A 27,298-nucleotide genomic window follows, 5' to 3' on the forward strand; every position below is an offset into this window, starting at 1 on the left:
AATAGATACAGGGTAGAGTTAAATGGATACCACAAATTAGTACATGATTAACTACTTGCTCAGTTAATTGTACAAATCTAAATTGCAAGACCGAACCTTGTTGTGTTTCCAGAGGCCTTTTATAGATTATTTTAAAAGATTCAGGAAAACCACTTGACACAGTGAATCAGTGCTCATCCAAGATTAAATATCAAAGAGGTTTTTTTGGGGGCGGGGGCAGTTAGTGTGTGTGTGTGTTTTGTGTTTTTTTAATATATACTCCCAATCTGTGGACTTTTTCCCCCTAAAACAAACATACAGACTTGGAGAAACCATTAATCAGAGATTAACTGTATACAGTTTTATGCAGTTAGAGTTAACCAATATACTTATCATACTGATCATTTGGCAGATTTATTGAGTGTCTGGTTCTGTGATAAACCAGCGAGTATACCAAAGAAGTAAAAAGTGGATCCCTCCTTGCTTATGGAATGTTGGTGAGACCATGGGTGGCTAATGGAATTAAAGGAGATCTAAATTAGGGAGACTTAAATCCTCCATCCTGCTTGCCCAGAGTCAGAGCTCTGATATTGAGAGTAAAATTCCCTCCTTCATTCTCATATGTAATATTTGAAAAGGTAGTAGATAACACAAGAAAATATAAGTACGTAGCAGTTGAGAGGTGCAGCAGATGCCACTGGAATTTGCTTAATCAAGGAGATCAAATTCAACATGAACCTTAAAAGGATCTATGTTTTAGAACAGTTAATTTGATAGTTATTTTTAGGATGTAATGGAGAGAAAATTAGAAGAGGTTCTTGTAATCATCCAGAAAATAAGCCTGAACTAGGGTCTTGGCTGTGCCAGATGCATAAGGAAGGGATGTATGTAGAAAATCTAGAATAAAGAATCGCTGAAACTTAATGATTACATAAATGTATAGATAAGGGAGAGTGAAGTGATACTGATGTTAGGCTTTCTAAGCCAGGTTGACTTAGCATGGTGAATTAACAGAGGTTGAGAAGTAAGACGGGGAAAGGTGTAGTGGCCAATTTTTATGGTGAGGGTAATGAGGTTATTTGCTGGAAGCAGTTTGCGATGAAAGTAAGCATTTAGTTGGAAGTGTCCAGGAGACAGTTGTGGAAATTGAGTTGAAAGAAGAGGTCTGAGCTGAATACATATTTGGAGTGTTCCTGAATACATACAGTGATTGGTTTATTTGAGCAGGTGAGATCTTTGGTGAGAGGTAAAGCGCAAAATAGTGAAAACTGAAGAAAACCTTCGTTTTAGAAAGTAGGAAGAAGAATCAGATTGAAAGGAAGGTAGAATCATAGAATAAATGGGTTGCCCATCTTGAATCAGACATCTTCCTGGCCCCATCCTGGGTGATAAGTAGGGAGACGGATTGTCACGTTTGTTGCTCTGATACAGACTTCTATGCCATTTCCTAAAATGGACCCTAAATGGGTTGAGGAAGTACCCCCAAACATACTCCATTGGGCTTTGAGAGAATAGCTTCTCAAGAACACTGGTTGTGGGAGCCAGACTATAAGTCTGACAGGGTTAATGAATAAGTGAGTGGTGTGGGAGTTAAGAAACGGATATAGACTACTAGTTTGAAAAGTTGTCAGTGTCAGGGATGATGAAGGAAACAGGGCCATAGAAGGAATGGGCAGTTGGTTTAAATAAAGATATTTTGGTGAGGAGGGGGAAACACATGATATTTATACTCTTGAAAGAAAAGAAACTGGAGGAGAGGAAGAAATTAGTTATTAAAAGGAGGGAACAGTTGAAGAAGGCAAGAACCAACAAGAAATTAGTTACTGAACGGTGATGAGAGATTCTTATTGAAGTTAGAATATAGTCAGTGTAACTGTAGGTGTTAACAGTTGGCAGGAATTCAGCGAGGCAAGAATGCCTACGTATAAGAATCCTGGCTAATTGACTTGCTCACACTGAGGGCAAAGAACAGTGAGGGACTCTCAACTATGAAGGCAGTGTTTTAAAAAAATAACAAGGGGGAATAGGCTATAGTAACTTTATTCCTCTCACTTGAATTGCTACTTGGAGTTTTCTGCTTGTACCAGCAACAAAAAAAAGATAGTTTCAAGAAAATCAATAAGATTGCGTTGCCCAGCAATGCATTTTTGAAACCATTTTTTGGTTATTATTTTTTACTTTTTTTCTAATTGAGGTATAATTGAAATATAATTTACTAGTTTCAGGTGTACAACATAATGGTCAGTATTTGTGTATGTTGCAAAATGATCATCACAGTAAGTCTAGTTAACATCCATCACCACACATAGTTATAGTTTTTTTTTCTTGTGATAACTTTAAGATTTACTCTCTTAGCAACTTTCAAATATATAATACAGTATTTGTTTTTAACAAATTTATTTTATTTATTTATTTTTGGCTGCGCTGGGGCTTCGTTGCTGCACGTGGGCTTTCTCTAGTTGCCATGAGCAGGGGCTACTCTCTTCGTTGCGGTGCGTGGGCTTCTCATGGCGGTGGCTTCTCTTGTTGCGGAGCATGGGCTCTAGGCACGCGGGCTCAGTAGTTGTGGCACATGGGCTTAGTTGCTCCGCAGCATGTGGGATCTTCCCAGACCAGGGCTCGAACCCGTGTCCCCTGCATTGGCAGGAGGATTCTTAACCACTCTGCCACCAGGGAAGTCCCTTTAATACAGTAGTATTAACTACAATCACCATGCTGCACATTACATCCCTAAAACTTACTGATTTTGCAACTGGAAGTTTGTGCTTTTTGACTACCCTCACCCATTTTGCACCCTCCCACCACCACCAGTCTGTTCTCTATGAGTTCAGGTGTTTTGTTTTGTTTTTAGATTCCACATAAAAGTGAGATCATACAATATTTGTCTTTGTCTGACTTATTTAGTATAATGCCCTAAAGGTGTATCCGTGTTGTCACAAATGGCAAGATTTCCATAAAAAGCTTAGTATTATTCCAGTGTGTGTGTGTGTGTGTGTGTGTGTGTGTGTGTGTATAAATAGTTGGACTGACCACATTTTCTTTATCCATTCATATATCTACGGACACTTAGGTTACTTCCATATCTTGGCTATTGTAATTCATGCTGCAGTGAACATCTTTTTGAGTTGGTGTTTTTGTTTCCTTTGGATAAATACCCAGAAGTAGAATTGCTGGATCATATGGTAGTTCTCTTTTTTGGAGGACCACCAAACTTTTTCCACATCAGTTGCACCATTTATTTTACATTCCCACCAACAGTGCGTAAGGATTTCAGTTTATCCACATCCTTGCCAACATTTGTTACTTTTTGTTTATTTTTTATTTTTACATAGCCATCTTAATGGATGGAAGATGGTATCTCATTATGGTTTTAATTTGCATTCCCTAATAATTTGTGATGTTGAGCATCTTTTCATGTGTTTGTTGGTTGTTTGTTTATCATCTTTGGAGAAATGTCTGTCAAGTACCTTCCCCATTTTTTTTTTTTTTTTTTTTTTTTTGGGGTTGGGGGGCCCCTTTTTGTTTCCTCTCCCATTGCAGAGCACAGGCTCCGGACGCACAGGCTCAGCGGCCATGGCTCACAGGCCCAGCCACTCCGCGGCATGTGGGATCTTCCCGGACCGGGGCATGAACCCGTGTCCCCTGCGCCACCAGGGAAGCCCACCTTCCCCATTTTTAAATCAAGTTTTGTTGTTGTTGAGTTGTAGGAGTTCTTTGTGAATATTCAGCCCCTATCAAATATATGATTTGCAAATATTTTCTCCCAGTTTGTAGGTTGCCTTTTCACTCTGTTGATTATGTCATTTGATAAACAGAAGTTTTTAAAATTTTGATGTAAACCAGTTCATCTGTTTTTACTTTTGCTGCCTGTTTTTTTGGTGTTACATCCAAAAACTCATTGCCAAATCCAATGTTATGAAGCTTTTCCCACTATGTTTTCTTCAAAGGGTTTTATAGTTTTAGGTCTTTATCCATTTTGAGTTTATTTTTGTATGTTATAAGGTAAGGATCCAACTTTATGCTTTTTACATGTGGTTATCCAGTTTTCCCAACACCATTGGTCTTTTCCCCCGTTGAATGGTCTTGGCACCCTTGTCAAAAATCGTTTGGCCATATATGTGAGGGTTTATTTCTGGACTCTCTATTCTATTCCATTATTCTATGTGTCTGTCTTTATGTCAGTACCATATTGGTTTTTTTAAATTTATCTTTAATTGACATAACTGGTTTATAACATTATATGTTTTATGTGTGCACATTATATTTCTACTTTATATATACACTGCAGCATGCTCACCACCAAAAATCACCATACAGTTGATACCCTTTATCTCCCCCCCACCGTTCTTAGTATCCATGTGTTTGGTTTGGTTTGTTCATTATTTTGGTCTTTTGGTTTTGTTTGTTATATTCCACACATGATATTTTTCTTTCTCCATCTGACTTATTTTACTTAGCTTAATACCCTCAGGTTTTATCCATGTTGTCACAGATGGCAAGATTTCATCTCTTTATGGCTGAATAATATTCCATTATATATATACACATACATATATATATATATACACATATACATATATATATATATATATATATATATATATATATCACATTTTCTTTATCCATTCATTGATGTGGAGAAAAGCGAACCCTTATACACAGTTGGTGGGAATGTAAATTGGTACAGCCACTATGGAAAACAGTGTGGAGATTCCTCAAAAAAATTAAGAACAGAACTACCATATGATCCAGCTGTCCCACTTTGGGTATTTATCCACAGATTACAAAAACTAATTGGAAAAGATATATGCACCCCATGTTCATCGCAACATTATTTACAATTGCCAAGATATGTAAACAACCGAGTACCTTATTGTTTTGATTACTGTAGCTTTGTAATAAGTTTTAAAATTAGAAAGTGTGGTACCTCCAACTTTTTTCTCTTTTTCAAAGTTGTTTTGGCTTTTGGAGTACCTTGAGATTCCATATGAATATTAGAATGGATTTTTGTATTTCTGCAAAAAACACCATTGGAATTTTGATGGAGGGTACATTAAATGTGTAAATGATTTGGGGCAGTATTGACATCTTAACAATATTAAATCTTTGCCCTTTTATTTCTTAGATTTATTTTTTCTTTTAAAAGATTTCTTCAATTCCTTATTTCTGAATTTAAAATGAACAACTGTATACTTCACACTTATTTTGTCAAAAGGCACCAGCCACTGTGGTTGAAATAAAGGTACTATGAATAATTAAAAGTTTTAGCCACAGATGCTATTTTCAAGAAATCTGTAGTCTAGTGGAGGAGGTAAGAAATATTTATATATAAATAAATACAATACAGGTTATATAAAACTAGTTCTGTGAGAGCAGCATATATAAAGTGCTATAGGAGTTTAGAAAAAGGCAGGATTACCCTCAGCTAGGCTTTGTAATACTGTTACCTCCAATGTGAAGTTGGATATCCTTGTGTTTATAGTGGTCTTGGGCACCTAAGGAAACCCACAGTCATTACTGAGAGCAGATTAGAAATTCAGGAAGTCTTCTGATTGAAATTGGGTTGTGGATGATAATTGGAATAGTATAAACTTTTAATTTCCAACTAGTGGAAGGATATAAGAAACACTTGTTATTGACTGGGGCGGCTTGCATTTGTCTTTTAATGTTTTAAAAACCATACATGTGTAATGGAAGGAAAACTGTAGCAGTAAGTGCTGGTTATAGATACTGGTACATTAAGTATAATGGTAATAATAATCATTTGGTACTTGCACTTTAGGCTTAATTTCCAAGTACAGTAGTAACAATTATATGTACTGGTAAGAGTCATTCGTGGTAAGTTTGTTGTACATTTTTAATACCTTATTTAACTCTTGATATGTATTCAGGCTTCAAACTTTGTTGTTTTCCTATTCTTTAACCTGTTGGTCTACTTAACAAAATTGAAGGTAACATTGACATACAGTAAACATTGTATTAAGCACAACAATTCATACTTGGTTAATGTAAAAAGTAATAATTTACACGAAGTAAGAAGGTTTCTTTTTAGGTAACTGACCTTAAAGAGTATAAGCATTTAACATGGTGGAGCCATTTTCCCTAAGACTTGCTGGCATTTAAAATAATAAGACATAGGAGAGTGGTATTTAAATCAATGAGTTACATCTTGCCAGCTCTTTCTGGCTCATTGCTTGAAATGTCAGTAAGCCATGGGTAGCGGACATGACTATAGCTATAGGCCCATGTTCTACCCACATAGGCCTTTCTAACATAATTATTACAAAACCTGCATGCATACATATGCTTCTAATTCCCAGATTTTCTATACTATATGGTGTGAATTTTTTAAAAATACCATTTAAATTTGGAGAATCCCAGTACAGCGTGGGAATGGTCTTGAATTCAGACAGGAACAGCTCTAAGATGTCACCCCTTCAGTTTTGTATCACACTTCTTAAATGTAGGCCAGCTTACCTTTCCCAGGTGAAACTTATTTTTTCTTTTATTTCCTTTCCTGAGGTGTTATCTCTTAGAAAGAAAATCTGCAGCTATGTAAGTGACCTTCCCCATTCTTATCCCCCCCAACCCAAACTCAAAGGTGATAAACTTTAGAGTTACAAAAGAAACTTTAAGAAATGTTAATCTTTATTTTTTGTTTAAAGTTTAACTTTATTAACTGTTTATTGCCCTGAGAACTAACTACCATGCTGATATAATTTTGTTGCTTCATTTATTCAGTAATGTCCTTGCTATTTTCAGGGATCAGTAGAGCTACTTTTGTATAGTTCTTAGAGAAATTTAATAATTCTATCAGGGGTCAGAAAGCTGTGACCTATTTCCAAATCCAGCCCACAGTCTGTTTTTGTAATGCCTGCAAGCTTAAAGAGGTGGTTTTGGAGGAGGAAAAAAGATACGTTACTGTATGTGGCCTGCAAAGCCTAAAATATTTACTAATCTGGCCCTTGACAGAAAATGTTTTATTCTGTTTTGAATATCTTCATCAGATTGTTGAGATTAAGAGAATGCTGAAAGTTATTAACTTCCATATCCTACTTGCTATTCTCTTTGTTATTCTTCCTCTGTGTATCAGAGCAACAACACAAGCAAATATAATTTAATGGCAGAACAGCTAGGATTATAGAGAAGAGGGTGGGAGAGGAACAAAGGAGATTTGGCTTGTAGAAGAAAAGTAAGATTCAGCATTTGTCCAGCCTACTTTTTTAAACTTTTAACTTTCAAATAATTTCACATTTATAAAAAAGTTAAAAGAATAGCACAGAAATTTTCATGTGCCAATCACCATTTAACATTTTGCCACATTTGCCTTATTAATTCATTCTCATTCTTTCTCTGTCATAGCTACTACATGTAACACACACACACACATTTTCCTGAACCACATGAGAATAAGTTATGGGCATCATACCCTTCAGACCTCTTTACTCCTAAATATTTTCATGTTTATTTCTCTGTTTCCTAAGAATAAAGATATCCACTTACTTAACTACACAGTACAGTTACCAAAAATCAGAAAGTTACTTTGATATATATCTAATCTATGAATCTCGTTAAAATTTTACCAATTGTCCCAATTACTTTAATAGTTTTTTACCCACTCCTTTAGTCCAAAAATCCAATTTAAGATCACTCATTGAATTTGATTTTCACTACTCTTTAGTCTCCTTTGAACTAGATGGTTCCTCAGCCTTTTATTTCTTAGTGACATTTACATTTTTGAGGAGTGCACGTCATTCATTTTGTAGAATGTCTCTCAATTTAGGTTTTCAGATTGTTACTTCATGATTAAATTCAGGTCATGATCTTTTAGCAAGAATATTAAGTAAGTGATGTATTCTTGTCAGTTTAGTAGGTGATGTTAACCTTGGCAAGGTTGATGTCCACTGGGTTTGTCCACTGAAATGTTACTATTTTTGCCCTTGTGATTAATAAGTAATTTGTACACAGATAAGTTGAGACAATGTATTTTTTTCCTCATCGAACTTTAATCATTTCAGTTTTAGTATTGATGGTAGTTTCTTGCTGGAATAAGTTATTTTTCCAATTATTTGAAAATAGTGATCTTTCTAACTCCGTTATTTCTTTCACATTGTTTAGTTGGCTTTACACTGTGAGGAAAAGCTTTCTCTTTCCCTCTATTTGTTTGGAGTCAAGATTCTTATTCTATTCAATAGGTTATCATCTAGTGCCCGAGATCTGGTTAGTGGGAACCCCTTCAAGTTAACCTATGTCATTTTTGACATGTCCCCATCATTTTTTGAACCCTTTCTTACTTTCTGGTACAGGATATTTGGGGTTCATTTGGGGTCTTTTCTGTGTTCCAGTACTGGATTCCATTTTCGTAGGGAGAATCTGGTTCCTTTGGTGAGGAACTGTTAACGTATACACCTATTTTTTGTCCAATCTACATACAGCTTCATTAACAAAGACCAGATGTTGGGCAATAATCAGCCTCCTTATCTTCATTTATATCTAAGGATAAAGCAAAAAAAATCAAAATGCCAGCAATTCACGGCCACTGACATACCTATTCAGAATACTATGCAAAGAAGTGGATGGCAAGTAAAAGATACTGTTTTTTAACCTAAAAGTATGCTTACTTGAGGAGAAAGATATTCACATGAGTTTTTGAAAATGTGTCACATTTCTTTGTGACTCTGAAAATGTAAGTAAAAATCATTTCTTTGATTTCAGATGGTTAGTTCAGGAGTCACAATTCAGTGATACATTCAGTATCTAGCATCTTTAATACCCTAAACCTATTTTTAATTATTTTTATTGAGGTAATATTTATACACAATAAAATAAATCCATTTTAGAGTACAGATTAATGGATTTTGGTAATTGTATACAGTTGATAACTGCCAGCACAGTCAAGGTACAGGACAGTTTCCTCACCTTAAAACGTTTTCTCATGCCCCTTTGTAATCAGTCCCTTTATTGGACCTACAGACCCAGGCAATCACTGTAGTTTTCTTTCTAGAATTTTCTGTAATAGGAATTATAGATATGTAGTCTTTCGGTTTTGACTTCTTTCACAGCACAATTTTAAAATATTCATTCCTGATTTTGTATATGATGTTTTGTTCCTTTTTGTTGCTGAGTAGGTCTCTGTAGCGTGGATATGCCACTATTTGTTTATCCATTCATTTTTTTAATAGACTTTGAATTGTTTCCAGATGTTGACTGTTAGGCTTATTCACAGTCTTTGGGCATATATTTTCATTTCTCTGGGATAAATACCTAGAATTGGAATTACTAGGTAGTATTGTAATTGCATATTTAACCCTATGAAATACTATCATACGTTTTACCAAAGTGACTGAAACGTTTTGCATTTCTATCAGCAATGTATTGGGAGTTCCAACGTTCCACATTTTGACAACATTTTTAAACTTTAGCCATTCTGGTTGGTCTGTAGTAGTATCTCATTGTGATTTTAATTTTCATTTCCCTGATGACTAGTGATGTTGAGCATCTTTCTCTATACATACCCATGTGAAACATTGTAAAACCTTTAGCTGTTTTAAAAAAAATTATATTCTGTCTAAAACCCCTTGTCAGTTTTTTCTCTTAAAATTCATGGTTTTTTGTCCTGTTGAAGAAATCTTTGCCTAATCCAATATCAAACACAGGAAAATTGCATATTTTCTTCTGGAAGTTTAGTAATGTTAACTCTTACATTTTGATTTATGATCCATTTCTAGTTAATTCTTGTATATGGTGTGTGAGTTAAGTGTTGAGGCTTATTATATTCTGTAAGATAATCCAGTTCTAGCACCATTTGTTGAAAAGAGCTCCTCTCCCCCTCCAAATTGAATTACTTTGGCATCTTTAAGTCAGTTGATCATATACATGTAGGTGTATTTCTGAACTCTGTCCTGTGCCATTAAACTGTATGTCTATCCTTACATCAATACCACAGTGTCTTGATTGCTATATCTTTATATCTTGAAATCAAGTAGTATGAATCCCCTAACTTTGCTTTCTTTTTCAGACTTGCTTTGCTAATCTAGATCCTTGACCTTTTATATAAATTTTTAAATTAGCTTATTCTTTAAAAAAAAAAAAAGCCCTTTAGAATTTTGATTAGGATTGCACTGAATCTATAGATCGGTTTGCAGAGAACTGTCACATTAACAATATTGAGCCTTCCAGTTTATGATCATGGTTTATCTCCTCTTTATTCACATCATCTCTAATTTCTCTTAACTTTGTAGTGTCATTTCCCTTCAGCCTGAAGAATTTTCTTCAGCATTTCTAGTAGTACAGAGAGATAGTACTTTAAGTTGTTGAGAAAAGTTGTAAACTTATTTGGAAGCATCTTTTGGATGTTTGTTTCTTTGCCATTCCCCAAAAAGTAGTAAAAGATAAAAGAATATATTACATGGATTATGTAGTTTGAGATAACCAAAAGCTTAAGAAAGAATTGGAGGTCTTTTCTGGTTGAAGATCTCAGCCCATTCAGTATATCTTTTTTCTGCTTTGGGTGATGAGTCATTAGACCACAAAGTGTTGATGGCTCGCTGCAGCTCCCTTTTCCTCTACCTCTCCCTACCAGTCTCACAGCCCCCTTAAAAGGATGTTGGAAAATTGACATAAACTGGTGAGGCTACCGGAGAACATAGCAACTGGAGACAGACGGCCTACACTTTCCCCTGAAAGCCGTATACAGAATTAAGTTTTAAGTTTTACATGCACATATGCACACATTCTTCATTTTGCCAGCGCTAGCAGTTAGAAAATAAACATTCTTTTCATGACCGTAAAAATGTAAAATAATAAATATTTGGGAACTATATGAATAAACAACAGAATTTTGAGATTCATTAAATTTTAAAATAAATGTAAAGCAGTTCCTAAAAGAGAAGACTGGATATTTTTAAGGATGTTACTTCTTCCTGAATTACTTTCTAAATATAATCCTATTCAGATCAAAACACGTCTTCTTTGGAGAGCGGGTGGTGGTGGGAACAGAATTGACTGAGTGATTTTAAATGCAGTCTGAAAGAATAAAGCTAGAATAACCAGGACATTTTGGAAAATATAAATAACAAGTGGGGTTTGCCTTCCCAAATACAAAGACTTTATAAATATGTAATAATTTTTAAAGTATGATACCGATGATGCTTTTTTTTCAGTTCCTTATTAAGGAGAGAGCATTTAAAAAACATAACGACTACTCCCTACCCCAGAGGTACAGAATCAAAAGCTCTGGGAGTATGTTCTAGGCATGTATGCTTTTAAGAAGCCCACAGTAGATTCTGATATGACAGAATCACCTCTGGCTATGAACCAACCAGTCTAGGTAGACCAATTCCTGAATCGTGAAGGAAGCAACTCGTAGGTGATATAAATTCCAGTTCTGATCTCAAGCTTTATTCCTATTTAGTTTTGGGCCAAGAACTTGTTTAATAAATAGGGATAATAAATGCAAAGAACAGTGGCTTTTTATTTACAGAAGAGTATGTCACATCATTTTGTTGTTTTTTGCCACACCATACATAATGATTCTTTTTAGAATTCATGTATGAGGGAGGGGAAATGACATGAATTGTTTTAACTTCCTATCTCCTGACTATTGTATTAGCTTTTTTAGCTCTGTGTCATAGGAACTTTTTTGTTCTTGTTGACTAATTTTGGTGTACTTAAGTACAGTGAGGGAGGATGAGCTGCATTTTGTTTATGCACCATTGCTATAAATTTTTAACTTGGTGGCCAGATGCACTTGAAAAGAGTATATGGTTTTGTGGTATATTTTTCATCTTTGGTTATTATTTGGTTAGGATTATTTTAATCAAAACAACTGTTTAACTTGTGAAATTATTTTAAAATAATTATTTAAACTCAGGGAATAATTATCTTAAGGGCATACAGTAAATGGAGAATCATTTGTTAAAAAAAAAAAATCTAGTAAATCTCAGTAAGAACAAGAGTCAGTGACATTTGAGTCATGGACCACTCCCACCCACTTCCCTGAGCTCAGTTTGAGGGACGCTCTACTCTGAACCGGAGGGGCAGACTGTAGGCCTCTTTTATACACTCTAGATTATTGTTGCAGAAGCCTTCATGCAGGCAGGCGAGGTCAAAAGGCCTGTAGGGGCCCCCTTCCCTCACTCAGCCTTTACTGTGAGTGGAAGTCTACTCTAGGCACAGCAGGCTGAGAATAGTAGGCCCCAGTTGCTGGGCCAGGCCTCATTCATAACGCAGAAGTTCCATCCAGGAGGGGCAAGTCATCCGGCACCCCCACTCATAGAGCACAGATGTCACTCTGAGAGAATTGGGTCACTGTCGCAGCCCCCAGTTCCTGTGCAGAGTGGCACAAAGGTTCTTCCTAAGGGAGAGGCAGGCCTTAAAAACAGATAACTCTGTAGCTCTCCCAAGGAGACTGACTTTATTTGGAGCAGAGCTTGCGAAAAGATGTTGAAAATAATGAAGATCTTTGTGGTGAACAGTTAAAAGGAGGCTGGTAGCTCCATGATACTAATAGCAACAAGTGAAATAGCAGATAAGTTAGAAGTTTAAAAGAGAGAACCAGGAAAAAGAGGAAGTACCCTCCTGGGGTTGGAGCAAGCCTCAAATGCTGGCAACACCCTGCCCCTGCAATGAGGCTCCACTTTTATTGGATCAGACTGAATGCAATTTATGCCCCAGGGTGTGGTAAAAACAGTAGAACAGTTAGTAGAGACTAACAGCTAGGTTTGTGACACCGCTATAGGCAGATCAACCAGAAGCTTATAAAGGAGAGACCCAAGAAAAAAAACTGCCAAAGAGCTAAATTCATAGTTATTCCTGGTGGACAGAGAGACTGTGCATGCTCAAGATAGCATCCTCTGAGAAGTGCAATCAGAGGCTGCACACTGCTGGGGAACTAGAGATAAAGAAGGACATTTTCTAATGAGAAAAGGGTCAGTCTATAACTATAAATGTATTGTCTTCTAACAACAGAGCCCCAAAATGCATGAAGCAAAATGCTACAGAATTGAAGGGGGGAATAGACAATTCAACAATAATAGTTGGACACATCAATAGCCCACTTTCAGTAATGGATAGAGCATCTAGGCAGAAGATCAACAAAGATGGAAGACTTGAACAACACTATGAATCAACTAAACTTAGCAGACATCTATAGAACACTCCACCCAATAAGAGCAAAATATTCATTCTTCTCAAGTGCACATGAAATACTTTCCAGGAGAGACCATGTGCTGGGACATAAAAAAAAATAAACTTTAAAGAATTGCAATTATACAAAGTATGTTTTCCAATCACAGTGGAATGAAATTAGAAATCAGTTACAGAGGAAATGTGAGGAATTCACAAATACGTGGAAATCAAACAAAGCATTTCTAAATAACCAATAGATCAAAGAAGAAATCACAAAGGAAATTAGAAAATAGTTTGAGATGGATAAAAACAAAACCAAAATATACCAAAACTTAGGAGATACAGCTAGCAGTGCTTAAAAGGTAATTTATAGCTACAAATGCCTACATTAAATGAAAAAGATCTCAAATCAATACCCTAACTGTCCACCTTGGGTCTAGAAAAAGAAGAGCAAACTAAATCATAAATAAGCAGAAATAAGGACATGAGTAGAGCAGAAATAAATGAAATAGTAAAATAAAGAATATCATCAAACCAAAAGTTGGTTCTATGAAAAGATCAATAAAATTGATAAATCTTTAGTGCTGAGCAAGATAAAAAGAAGATTCAAATTAGTAAATTACAAGCAATATAGGAGAGACCACTACTAACCTTACAACAATAAAAAGGATTATAAGGGGAATACTGTTGATAATATGTATGCAAAATATTAGATAATTTAGATGAAATCAGTGTAAAGGCCTAGAAAGACACAAACTACTGAAACTGACTTGAGGAGAAACAGAAAATCTGATCAGACATATGTTGCAGGTTGAATTGTGTCCCCCCCAAAAAGATAATGTTGAAGTTCTAACCCCTGGTATCTGTGAACATGACCTTACTTGGAAATGGGGTCTTTGCAGATGTAATGAAGTCAGGATGGAGTTATACCGGATTCAAGTGGGCCCTAAATCCAATAACTGGTATCCTTATAAAGAGAGAGAGTTGGAAACACCGACACACACAACAGAGAAGAAGGGCATGTAAAGATGGAGGAAAAAATTGGTGTTATGCTGTCACAAGCCAGGAAACACCAAGGACTGCTGGAAACCAGCAGAAGCTAGGAAGAGGCAAGGAAGGACTCTTCCCAGAGCCTTCAGAAGGAGCCTAGACTTCAAGACTCCAGAGCTTCGAGAGAGTACAGTTTGTGATAATATAGTAGCCCTAGGAAATTAATACGACCTAGAACAAGTAGAGATTGAATTAGCCATTTTAAAACTTTCAAAAAAGAAAAGCCTATGGCTAGATGTCTTCACTGGTGATTTCTACCAGATATTTTTAAAAGAATTAATACCATTTCTTCACAAACTTGTTTAAGATAAAGAAGGAAGATTTCCCCATTCTGTGAAACCAGTATTATTTGAAAATCAAAACCAGGCAAAGACACAAAAAAACAGAACTACAGACCAATATCACTAGTCCGTAAAACTACACACCAGTATCACCACCAAAAATCCTTAACACAATATTAGCATACCAAATCCAGCAACATATAAAAGCTATTATACATCATTATTAAGTGAGATTTATCTCAGGAATGCAAGGTTGGTTCAACACCCCAAAATCAATTAATGTAATGCAATGTATTAATAGAATAAGTGGCAGGAATCACATGATCATCTCAATAGATGCCTCCCCAAAAAGCACTTGGCCAAATCCAGCACCTTTTCATCATGAAGATGCCCAACAAACTAGAATAGCAGGAAACTTCCTCTACTTGACCTACGAAACTACACAGCTAACATGGTACTTAATAATAAAAGACTGACAGTTTCCCCCTAAAATCAGGAACAGGACAAGGACGTCTACTCTCATCATTTCTCTATTTGGCGTTTTACAAGAGGTTCTATCTTTGGAAGTTAAGCAATAAAAAGAAACCAAAGTTATCCAGATTGTAAAAGAAATAGTAAAAGTATCTGTATTTGCAGATGACATGATACTGTGTATAGAAAATCCTAAGAAGTCTACAAAACACTATTAGATTAATAAGCAAGTTCAGTAGAGTAGCAGAATACAGCATTTTAAAAAAACAGTTGTATTTCTATACATTAGCAATGAACAATTTAAACAAGAAATTAAGAAAATTCCATTTACAATAGCTTTAAAAAATAAAATATTAGGAATAAATGTAACAAAATGTGGAAGACCCATATACTGTAAATGACAAAACACTGTTGAAAGAAATTAAAGAAGATCTAAATTAATGGAAAGACATCCCGTGTTCATGGATTGGAAGTCTCAATGTTATGAAAACGGCATTTTCTCCCAGATGATCTGTGCATTCCCTGTCAAGACCCTAGCCAGTTTCTTTGCAGAAATTGACAAGTTGATCCTAAAATTCATATGAAAATTCAGGAGACCCTGAATAGCCAAAACAATCTTATAAAAGAATACATTGGCAGGCCTCACACTTCCCAATTTCAAAACTTACTACAAAACTATAATGATCAACATAGTGTGTTACTGGCATAAGGACAGATGTATTGAGATCAATGGTATAGAACTGAGATCCAGAAGTAAAATTTATGGCCAGTGATTTTTCACAAAGGAAGTTGGACCCCGTCTTATACCATACAGAAAAATTTAGTTGAAATGGATTATAGATCCAAAAGTAAGTCCTAAAACGATAAAATTTTTAGAAAACATTGGAGTAAATCTTCACGACCATGGGTTAACCACTAGTTTTTTAGATGCAATACCAAAAGCACAAATAACAAAGAAAAAATAGACAAATTGGAATTCATTAAAATTAAAACCTTTTTTGTACTTCTAAACAGTAGCATCAATGAAGTGTTAAGAAAGCTTATGGACGGGAGAAAATATTTGCAAATTATATGTCTGATAATGGACTTGTATCCAGAATATATCAAGAATTCTTACAGCTCAACAATAAAAAGATAAATAGCCCAATTAAAAACTGGGCAAGGGCTTCCCTGGTGGCGCAGTGGTTGAGAGTCCGCCTGCCGATGCAGGGGACATGGATTTGTGCCCCGGTCCGGGAAGATCCCACGTGCCGCAGAGCGGCTAAGCCCGTGAGCCATGGCCGACTGGAGCCTGTGCTCAGCAACGGGAGAGGCCACAACAGTGAGAGGCCTGCGTACCGCAAAAAAAAAAAAACAAAAAAAAAGCTGGGTAAACTGTATGAGTATACATTTCTCTGAAGGAGATATTTGGCCAATAGCACACAAAAAGGTGCTTAACATCAGTAGTCATTAGGGAAATGCAAATCTAAATCATGAGATACCACTTCTCGTATATTAGGATGGTGTAATCAAAAAAATAACAAATGTTCATGAGTATGTAGAGAAATTGGAATCCTCATTGCTGTTGGGAATATAAAGTGGTGCAGCTACTTTGGAACATAGTTTGACACTTCCTCAAAACGGTAACATAGTTACCATGATCCAGAAATTCCACTCCTAAGTATATATCCAAGAGAAATGAAAATATATATCCACAGAAAAACTTGTACACAGATATTAAAAGCAGTGTTATTCATATCACAGTAGACAAAAAGTAGGAACAACCCAAAAAAGTTCGTCAGCTGATGAATGGATAAAATGTTGTATATCCTTAGAACGGAATGTTATTTGGCAGTAAAAAGGAAGTAAATACTGATATATGTTACAACTTGGATGAACCTTGCAAATATTATTCTAGGAAAAAGAACTGAGTCACCAAAAAACCAAGTATTGTATAATTCCATTTATGTGAAATTTCCGGAATTAGTTAAGTCTTATAGAGACAGAAAATAATACAGTGGTTGACCAAGGTTGGGAGAATGAGGAGTGACTGTTACTGGGTGCAGGGTTCCCTTTTGGGATACAAAACTGTTCTAAAGTTAGATTATGGTGATGGTTCCACACTTATGTGAATATACTAAAAAAGCATTGACTTTACTTTAAATGGGTGAATTCTATGGTGTGTGTATTATATCTCAGTAAAACTGTTTAAAAACAAAATGAATAGATGTGACTGTAATTATTAGGAACCAACTAAAAGTAAGCTGTATATTTCAGAGTACAAGTTGATAAATTGGTGTTTGGTTCAATAAAGAATATGTAGCAACTGCCTTATTGAATGCTAGATTAGTTGCCCTGTGTTGATTTAGGTTAGAAAGTAGCCTGAATGCTACATTAAACATAGTTTAAGTATAGATATTCTGTTCAGAGTCTGACCACACTGACTGAATGTAGGGCCAAGGACTTAAGTATAGTTGTGCCATGTAATGTCTGATTTTTGAAAATCAGTAAACAATGAAGTGGCATTAAAGTATAATGTAAATGAGGATTTTATCGAACTCTCTGCAATACCTGTTCCTGATACATTTTAAATGTTAAATCTGTATCAAACTTAGATTATTTTTTGTGATTCATTTTTAAAAGTTACTTTCTTAATAATTTCTTTAATCCATAGAAGAGAATGTTGGCAAATACAACTATAATAGAGGTTTGTGTAATGATTCATAACATTTAAAATATTTTGTTTAAAAAATTTTAAACTAATTATGTGGCAAACTTAATATGTCTTACATGGAAATGTTAAGGGATCACTGTTTTAATTTGAGTGTGCGAGAGTTCTTCATAGTGAACTATTTACAATATATAATTGATGCTGAATGTGTCTTTGCAAAATGCATATTTTGGTTGCACTGTTGACACAGTCCGGTGATGGGGAAATCATAGAAAACCAATTGCAGATATCATTGGGTGTATTTAAAATTTTTGAGGAAATCATTTGTGGATTGTAACATGCCTTCGGTATCTTGTTTACTTCCTTTTCATTGTGCCAAGGTATGTCCCATTTTCTTATTTAGAGCACTTTTAAGTTTTTCATGGTATAAGTAAATGCATGTGTTGATATATTGCAATGAAGAAAATTATATGCACTTGAAGTCTTAAAAGATGTACTTTTTCTTCATACTCTTATATTCTACCATCATAGTTTCCTGTTTGTTTATTAGCTACAAGGGTGGAAGTAAGTGTAAAGCTTTGTCAGCCTAGTCCAGTGCTCCTGCAGTCTGAGAGCATATTCTGGGAGTCGTCTAGTGCAGCATTTTGAAACTTTGTGATTAGGACACACATTTTTATATTGCAAACATATATATATATATATATATATTTATTTTGCAAACATATATATATATAAAATTTTTATATTACAAACATATATATATAAAATTTTTACCCTTAAGATACTGAACTATTTAACTCTTATAATGCAGTGCATTGTTTTTCAGTTTTTTTCTTCTAGTGCTAGTTTTGACCTATTAATTTCACAACCCACTAAAGATTCGAAAGTTATCATTTATAAAATAGTACTCTAGGGACAGAATTAGGAATTCAGGTGCATTATTTTTGAGTTTTCCCTCCTAATGGCCCTTTTAAAATGTTTGTTTTGTGTCTAGAGAAAATATACTAGGAGGGCAAACATGATTCTCAAATGAGATTTGGTGTTTAAGATATCTTTTTATCTGAGTTGGGTTGTCTATAAACTGTTGCTGTAGTGTAATAAGAACCGATGTATTTGAATGCTCAAAGAAATTTTCCCTTTAGTAATTATAGTTCAATTAGAGTTAACCTATAAATTTAAACAAAACTCATAATCAAAAAACATGGATAAAAGCACCCAAGGCATATTTTTCTATTCATTTTGCTTTTGTACTTTTGTGGAGATAAATATTATCCTGAAGTTTTAAAATATTTTAATTGTATTAAAATGATTTGTCTTATCTGTTACTAACATTTGTCTTTGATTTTGGATCTGTGCTTTTGATATTGAATGGGGAAAGATTTTTGTGCAAATATTTCACCAAATATTTTTGCAGGGACACTTAGTCGGTCTGGATGAACCAGCTTCGGGAGCTGGGCAAGAAGCTCTGCTTAAACGAGAGCAAGCAAAAATCATTCGATTCGAGAGACAAGCAGAAGAGTTCCTCAATGCAGTCTTTTGTAGAAAAGGTTGGTTCCAGTGAAGAATGACATTTAGCATCTGCTTGTCTTATCTTAGTCTCCTTAATTTCAATGTCATTTTAAAAAAGAATTACCTTTAAAAACATTTTTCTTTATTGATAGTATATTTTATAATTCTGTATATTCCTTTGGTCAAGTTAAATTTGGAATAAGGTGAGGCAACCCCCTCCCTCCTTTTTGCTCTGCAGTGATGGTGCCATGTAAGATTTAGTTAAATAATTCTTAAAATTGTTATGAAACTGTGAAAATTGTACGGTCTCAGTAGTTCTTTATTTTGTTAGACAAATTTTCTTACATAAATAGTCACTGTTGGGAGTTCCCTGGTGGCCTAGTGGTTAGGAATCCAGGCTTCCACTGCTGTGGCCCAGGTTCATTCCCTGATCAGGGAACTGAGATCCTGCAAGCCACACAGAGCAGCCAAAAAAAAAAGAAGTCACTGTTTTAGCCACTGATAATCATAAAGCAAACTGTAAAATTTTAGTAATTCCTCACTGAAATTTCATTTGGAGAAAAAAAATACAAAACTTAATCTGAAAATTAGATTTGCAAACTTTTTTCTCCTTGAATACAGCCTTGTTTTACTAAAAAAATTTAAATTATTAAAATTAGAGAAATTCTTTCTAAATGAATTTGTATTCCTTAGTTATGCCATCCCTCTAGTTCCAAGATGGAGGTTACTATGATAGGCTCTAAAGAAGTTTTTTACAAACTTCTGATAATGCTGAATATCCTTATTTCATCTTCAGCAGACTCAGTGATTCCACTTTCTTTAATATTTCTTCACATGTTCTAGTTTACACCTCTCATTCCTTTGGAAATTCCCTTCTTCTTTCTGAAGTTTGAGGGGTAGTTTTTGCCTGTACACTAGTTAAAAGTCTGATAATGCAGATTCTAATCGGTTGGTTACACTTGGAGACCAGCTGAGCTTTTGGTTAATGTGATCAATATTTTCAAAAGGGAGTATGAGGTGAAGTGACATGAAATTAAGGAATACATAAGATTTTTGTTTCCAGAGGCACTTTTTTTCTTCTTCCATCAGATCCCCAGGTAAAATTAAATCTTTTAGTACTTCTCACTTCTCTTTTAATATCCTCTAGTACGCTCTCACCTAAAGCTCCCAGCCAAGGCTTCCATGCTCACAATACCATTTCCATAAAGTACCCTGATTCCAAAATTATGTTCAAAATGTTAGTTTTATGAACTTTTGATTATTTTATTAAAGTAACTCACATTTAACATATAAATGACTGATAGATCAGTTCTTTCAGTTTTTTAACTAAATAAAATATTTTTCCAGCTTCTCTGCTACTCCTCTCCTTTAGGATGTTTACTGAGTCATGGGTCTAATGCTGCAGGAAAATGCATTATCTGAAAAGAGGAACTCCTCTTCCTAATTTACATGGAGGAAGCACTTGTCATCCACTCTTTGCTTAGAGGGAGTTAATGAGGTTAATCACAAGCAGATAGATGAAGAGAATTCTAACCTGCTTCTCTACTAGTCCCATCCCTTTGTCATGTAGGTATATCTTAGGTTAAAATTCTTGTAAATTTTCTTATTTAGAAATTTAATTTGGGGCACATACCCTTTTGGAGAGGAATTCTTACCTTGGAATCAGTCTTGAGAGATGAGAATCCTCTGAAATTGTGTGTAAAGTTAAGTTTGTTTATTTGTCTGTCTACTGGCATATGATGCTCAGAAAAAGAAATTGCTTTGCAGTTGGAAGTTTCCCCTTTATGTATTAATATTGTTATTTTTAGATATTTTATTAATCCTCTTGGAAATGTCTCAAAGATGGGCATTAGTAGTCTTCAAATTAATACCAAAAATGTTAAGTATCCAGAGATATAACAGGCAGTTTAATCTGAGGAGAATATTTTGTTTTTAATAAATAATTCAGGTATTTGGATTTAGTCCTTTGTTTCCAAGTATTGCAAATTGTATGTTTTAAATAATGGAGTATGAACAGGTAATATATAGCTAGGTAGAAACATTAGATGCAAATAAAAGTAGGCTTTTGTGGTATGGACTCTATAATAAATTCCAGTTTAAGAACAATAAACCTTCTACAGCTGTCATAATCATTTCTTTTCAGCTTGCTTTGTCAGTTGTCTCAGAAAATTTGACACTTTCCTAAAAGTTAGGTTTACATTTTAAAAACATAACAGGTGGCTATGATGTAGCATTCACATGTTTTTCTGTAGTTTTAACTTTGACCTGATTTGTTGTTTTTATTTGACTCAATTGTGCATGTTCCCCTAAGCATGGCTAGGTTTATAGACATTGTGTTTTAAGTAAATGAAAGAATGAAATGTGTTCAAGAAACTTTCAAAAGACGTAGAAATTCAGATGGCAGAGATGTCATCAATTCGTAAACATGAATTGTTTCTTGATTATATTAGTTATTCAATAAAGAGGCAAAATATGCTGCAGGCATTTAAAGCTCAAAGGTAGTAATTTATGGTCTTTATCCTAAAATCTTTGACTCGTAATTTACAAGTCTCTGTAATATTTATTAATCTAGTTAAACACAGACATCTCATAAATTACTTCATTTTGCTTCCTATTTGGAAGCTTTCTTTATTATATATTATCCAACTTTTCAGAGGATACAAAGATACAATAACATTAAAACATTAAATTATATACAGTCATTCAGAGGATTGTATGCTGTGCAAGAAAAAAATGGATCTTAAATAGAAAGAAATATTGATAAGAAAACCCAGTGGGTAGAGATTGCAAAAAGCACTGTATGGCTAAAAGTGTTTATTAGAACATTTAAGGAACCATTGTCAGTGAATTGTAGTAACTTCTGAACCTTACCTAGTTGAATACCTTTATCCTTAAACCATCTAGCATGCTCATAGTCTCTATTTATAGAGAGGAAACTTAAGGTTAAAAATCCTTCTTAATAGAACAGAAATATTATTGGTAGAGCAAACCTCGTTAAACTCCAGAGAATTAAATAAATATTCTGACTTTATGACTATCTTCTGATCCTGAATCTTGTCCTTCAGAAAAAAAATTGTTCTTGGGAGTCCTGTGTGATTTTAATGTGTTTGTTTTTTGTGGTGATTTTAGATATTAATAGCTATTAGTCGGTTTTGCTGACTAAATCAAAGTTCCTTACAGCTCCAAAATATTATAGGTAAAGTAATTGACCTTCTATGGTTAATCTTTAAAAGAGCAAGGAAACTCAGGTTTTCTGAGACCCATCTTCTAAAGCCTAGGAAGTGTGGGAAGGAAGTATAAAGGTCACGGGTGGAACATTTTAATCAAGGGCCTGCCACTAGCCATCTGTACAAATTTGACGAGGCCACTTACTCTTTAGATCACATTTGTCTCATTTATTGTTTTTTTTAAAGAACTATTTGTTGATTGATTTGATTGATCCATTTATTACTCAACTAATATGAATGTATACTTTACACCAAGATTAGGTGCTGAGTATACAGGGGTAAACAAACATAATCTCTGCTTTTCTCAAAAAGCGTTTAGTCTCCCTGATAATGTGTTAATGAGAGAGATGTGATGGTAATATGTTTACACAAAACATTTTCCATCTTATTTTACTTTCAAGGACCCTTCCAGTGCTGAAAGTTTTATGAGTTAATGAATTCATATGGTCTTTATTTTTAAATTAACATTGATTAGAAATTGATAATTTAGATGTTTATTTTATTGCTTCCCTATCTATTGTGTTCAATGGTTGGTAGAGTGTAAAGAACTTATGAAAAGTACATGGTCTTAGGCTTTTGAGATTTGGCATTTAAACTCAGCGCAGAGGATCTAAAAGTGTGGTCCCCTGACCAGCAGTATCTAGAAACTTGTTAGAAATGCCAGTTCCTGAGCTCACTCTAGAACTGCTAAATCAGTAACTCTGGAGATAGGACCCAGCAATCTGTTTTTACAGGCCCTCAAAGTGATTTTGATGAATATTAAAGTGTGACAACTATTGCCCTAGCCGATCATGAATCTTAATATTATCTCCTTTATAATCTTGATATGCCTTCAGCCTTTTAGCAGAAAGTAAATTAAGCCTCATGAACTGAGCATTCCATTCTTCAATTATATAGGAAGCTATGGTTGAGGAAAGATCTAGGGGAAACCAGATGTAATCTATAGGTGGTAAACAGGGGAGTAATTATTTCATTTAAAAAGGGTTTTGGGATTTCTTTATCAGGTAAGTGATTCTTGCCCATAAGATATACTATTGGTTATCCCTTTATTTGACTTCATAATCGGGGGTGGGGGTGGTGTTTAGAAATAATTTTATTAAAATTTTATTTTTAAAAATCTGCAACTTTTATAAGGCTGGAGATTAAAAATATAACTCTTAAGAGGGAATACTATTTTTAGGATATTGCATTTTAAGAAAAAAAATAAAATGAAATTTTGTTTGCTTGAAAGCTGTCTCTTTTTAGTACATTGTCCCACTTTAAAAGTAAATAAATCTTTGTTTACAGACAGTCCCTGGGTCTCCGACCCCAATATTCCCCTAGTGGCCCGTGAGATCATGCAGCGAATGATCCAACAATTTGCTGCTGAATATACCTCAAAAAATAGCTCTACTCAGGACCCCAGCCAGCCCAATAGCACAAAGAACCAAAGCCTGCTGAAAGCATCTCCAGTCACCACCTCTCCCACGGCTGCAACTACTCAGAACCCTGTGCTCAGCAAACTTCTCATGGCTGACCAAGACTCACCTCTGGACCTTACTGTCAGAAAGTCTCAGTCAGAACCTAGCGAACAAGGTATGGTTTGATGTCAAGATCTCCTCTGTCCAATTAGAATACTTTTAATTTGGGGAGAAAAAGAAGTATTGCCAAGTAGGGCACCAGAAGCAATAATAGGATAAACTAATGTGACTTTTAAATTATTCCTGACTCTGCAATGATAGAGAAGAAGTATAAATTGGCTACTTTACCCATCAGTAGTTTGTAGTCATGATTGATGTACCACCCAGAAAGTTAGGTGGTTACAGCTGTTACTTGATATTTGTAGAAGTAGTTCACACTTTCCCAAGCATTGTCATATCCATTGTTTTTAAAACCCCTTTGAAAAATTAACTTTCCCCCCTTTCCATCAATGTTTAGGATTAGCACCTATCTGAGAAATAAATGTATCTTGTCAGATAGAAGTTATATTCTGCAGATGAGATCATGAGGCAAAAATATGTGTTATTTGCATTTAAAAAAAAGAAACTCATGAGGTTAGAAATATTGAGAAGACAGTAGACACGCTCCAGGTTGTTATCTGTATTCAGTATTTTATAAATACACACACATACATACATATACTATATTATAAACTAATTAGAGTATTTTCAAAAGGTAATCTGTTGGTGAGGATCCTAATTAAGTGAAGAGTTTAAGAGGGTGTCAATTTTGCATAGCAGATATTTCTTGAGTCTTTGAAAAGTTACTCTCTTAAGTAAATTAAATATCCGTGTTGATTTGTGATCTCATTTTACCTTTAATTTCACAAAGATGAAGTGAGCATTTCAACTCTGCCACTGTTTGAACCACTACAAATTGTAAATTGGTGATATCTGTAGTACTGAGATTTTATTGCCATAGAAATCTCATAAAAGTGTGGATTTATTGGTGAGAAATACATGTTTATTTTGCAAAGTAAATAAGTTTAATTCTTCTAAGAACCTCTTTGAAAGAACTTTATTTTGCTTATTTTAAGTTGTTTATGAAGGAATGACACTTAATGGACTGGCTTTAGTTGCTTATCAAAGGATATTTTTCTAAATAGCTTTCCTTTGCCTTCTTTCTCTTTGTGTGTAGTGAGCAGCAATCAAGATCTCTTAAGTTCTGAGAGATTTCCTAGCAGGAGACCTCCTAGACCTCCTAGTTGTACCTTTGGTTACCATGTTTGTAAAGTTGTTCTTTTCTATTTTATTGAGGATTGTTTTCTTTACCACAGATTGGTAACTTTCATTAAAAATCTGTTTGCTCTAAACATTGCATTACAAGCTTCAGGTTTACAATAGAATGACAGCATAGAGGTTGTATCTAAAGTATTAATAATGGAGATTAACAGTACAAAAATACAAAGTGGTCTAACTTCTTAAGGTTAGTGTTATGCTTGAGAGGTATGTTGTGTTGACGGCATGCTCTTACCAAGAGAAATTTGAACTAGATGATAGGATTATAATATATAAAGCTTAAATGAAACAAAATTTTTTAAAGTATATCTCCTAATGAATTTTAATGTGTTTTCAACTTAAATCACAATATTTTCCGTGGTAGATTTAAAATATGTTGCCTATAATATGATTAGACAGACTGAAAATAGTACTGTCTTTGGTTGGGAATATTTTAAGCAGTGCATTTGCTTGTTAGGTATCTAATTGGGTTAGATGGCTAATGGGATACGTGGTTCTATAAGATTACGTTTTTAGAAATATTAGTGACTCTAAAGGACAACACTTACTGTGTATGAGTTGTGGGCTTTTTTTGGTTTATAAACTCAGTTGCATATTTATTTCTAACTGCCTGAAATAGGGAGTTACAGTGTCCTCAGATACAAGTCCCAAGTGGGTTCTGTATTGGGGTGATTTTTAACATACCTAGATAGCAGGCATCTCTGCTGGCCAGCTGAAAATCAGAGGCATTGAGTATTATCTTTCTTCTCTGTTAATTTTGGACAGAATGGCAGCTTTAAAAGTTATTCAGACTATGAGTTTTCTTTTCTAGACATGTCTATGAGGGGGGAAAAAGTCTTTGGGGGAGAATAAAGTCTTCTAATTTTATGTTCTAATAACATGAATTTGTGATTTGGTCTAGCATCAGTAAAAGAAAAAAATGGTTATCCCCCGAGGCTCCCATCAGTATCAAGACTGTTTCATTCTTCTTTCTTTCCTTAAACTTTGCTCATCAATTTATAATAGCTTATTCATCGAAAAACCTTGCCTTTATTAAATATCAGCAAGTAAATTTTGAATCTCTGCTGATTTTTCCCAAAAGATTGACTCCAAATACACAAGTTTTGCAGATGTGTCCGAAGAGTGATTAGGATACATGCAAATTATAAACAGTTAACAACTGGTTCATCTTACATATTATTTTGTACAGTTATATATGTTTACTATAACCATATAAACCTGTTTTTAAAATGACTTTTGTATTTAAATTTTTCCAAATCTAACTTTTATATACTCCTGGCGTTTCAGGTAGACTTAGCTCTTGAGAAATTTGGTTTTATAATTCATATGACATTGTGGCATTAAACTCATATACTTTGATCAAGGTAGATTTAGAAAATGACATCTCATAGTTCCATTGCAGAACCTCATACTGTGTAAACTGCTATTTCTAATATCTCACTATATCTTAACATCTTTAGTGTTAATGCTTTACCTTTTCTATTGCCCTATTAATGAAATATTTAACCCTTGGATATATGAGATACAACAAACTTTGCTAAATTTATGTCACTTCGGGAGGAAAAATATCCTGATTCTATTAATTGGTTTTGTAACTCAAAATATATGGCTAGTTTTATCTGTTTAGTTGACTAAGCCTACTGCTTTGACATTTTTAGCCTATTCAGTTCATATTTGCTCCCAGTTTTTAATATCCTCAGGTGTTTCTTTGTATCTCTACAGACGGTGTACTTGATCTATCCACTAAGAAAAGTCCATGTGCAGGCAGCACTTCCCTGAGCCATTCTCCAGGTTGCTCCAGTACTCAAGGGAACGGGTAAGGGAAAATATTTGTGGCCTTCCACAGTTTTATAGGGGACAGTTTATCAAAGATTGATGCCAATTTCCCCTGTATGTTTTAAAACTTGATCCTTTAGAATAACACTGTTATAGGTGAGCCTTTAGTAAAATTACTTTTAGTCTATCAATCAAGTAAAAGCACAATCTGAAATCTAGAATTGGCAAATATAGATCAGTTTTGCCAGTTTAGTACAAATAGTAAATAATCAGGAATATGGCAAGAATGTCTTTGGACTTTTTGTTGTTGAGTGTTTGGGAGTGTGAAACCCAACCTAAATAATTCCAGAGTTCACATGTGAAGGCAGTATTCTGTGTGCTGAGGTTGGTGAATGAAAATTGGGCTCCAGTATTTAACTTGGTATCTCTAATGATTGGAGTATGGGGGCTGTTCGTTTTTTTCTGGTTTGGTTTGGTTTGGTTTGGTTTGGTTTGGTTTGGTTTGGTTTG

The 27,298-nt window shown here is 34.7% G+C and overlaps 1 protein-coding gene across 12 annotated transcripts in view; it reads left to right on the forward strand.

Annotated features, from left to right (window-relative positions):
• LCOR (ligand dependent nuclear receptor corepressor) overlaps positions 1-27,298 on the forward strand; it is a 126,864-nt gene that overhangs the window by 67,623 nt on the left and 31,943 nt on the right. For 11 of the 12 annotated variants that reach the window (XM_029201142.1, XM_029201149.1, XM_029201139.1 and 8 more), the window contains 3 exons: positions 18,974-19,106; positions 23,583-23,870; positions 26,735-26,828. The exons of the other annotated variant lie outside the window; for it this stretch is intronic. In XM_029201142.1, the coding sequence (XP_029056975.1) occupies positions 23,633-23,870; positions 26,735-26,828 (332 nt within the window). In that variant the 5' untranslated portion in view covers positions 18,974-19,106; positions 23,583-23,632. The remainder of the gene's footprint in view (positions 1-18,973; positions 19,107-23,582; positions 23,871-26,734; positions 26,829-27,298) is intronic. 12 annotated transcript variants of the gene reach the window in all.

The sequence above is a fragment of the Monodon monoceros genome, unplaced genomic scaffold (genome assembly GCF_005190385.1).
Source record: "Monodon monoceros isolate NGI ecotype Baffin Bay Population unplaced genomic scaffold, NGI_Narwhal_1 Super_Scaffold_4, whole genome shotgun sequence".
In the NCBI taxonomy this organism is placed as follows: domain Eukaryota; kingdom Metazoa; phylum Chordata; class Mammalia; order Artiodactyla; family Monodontidae; genus Monodon; species Monodon monoceros.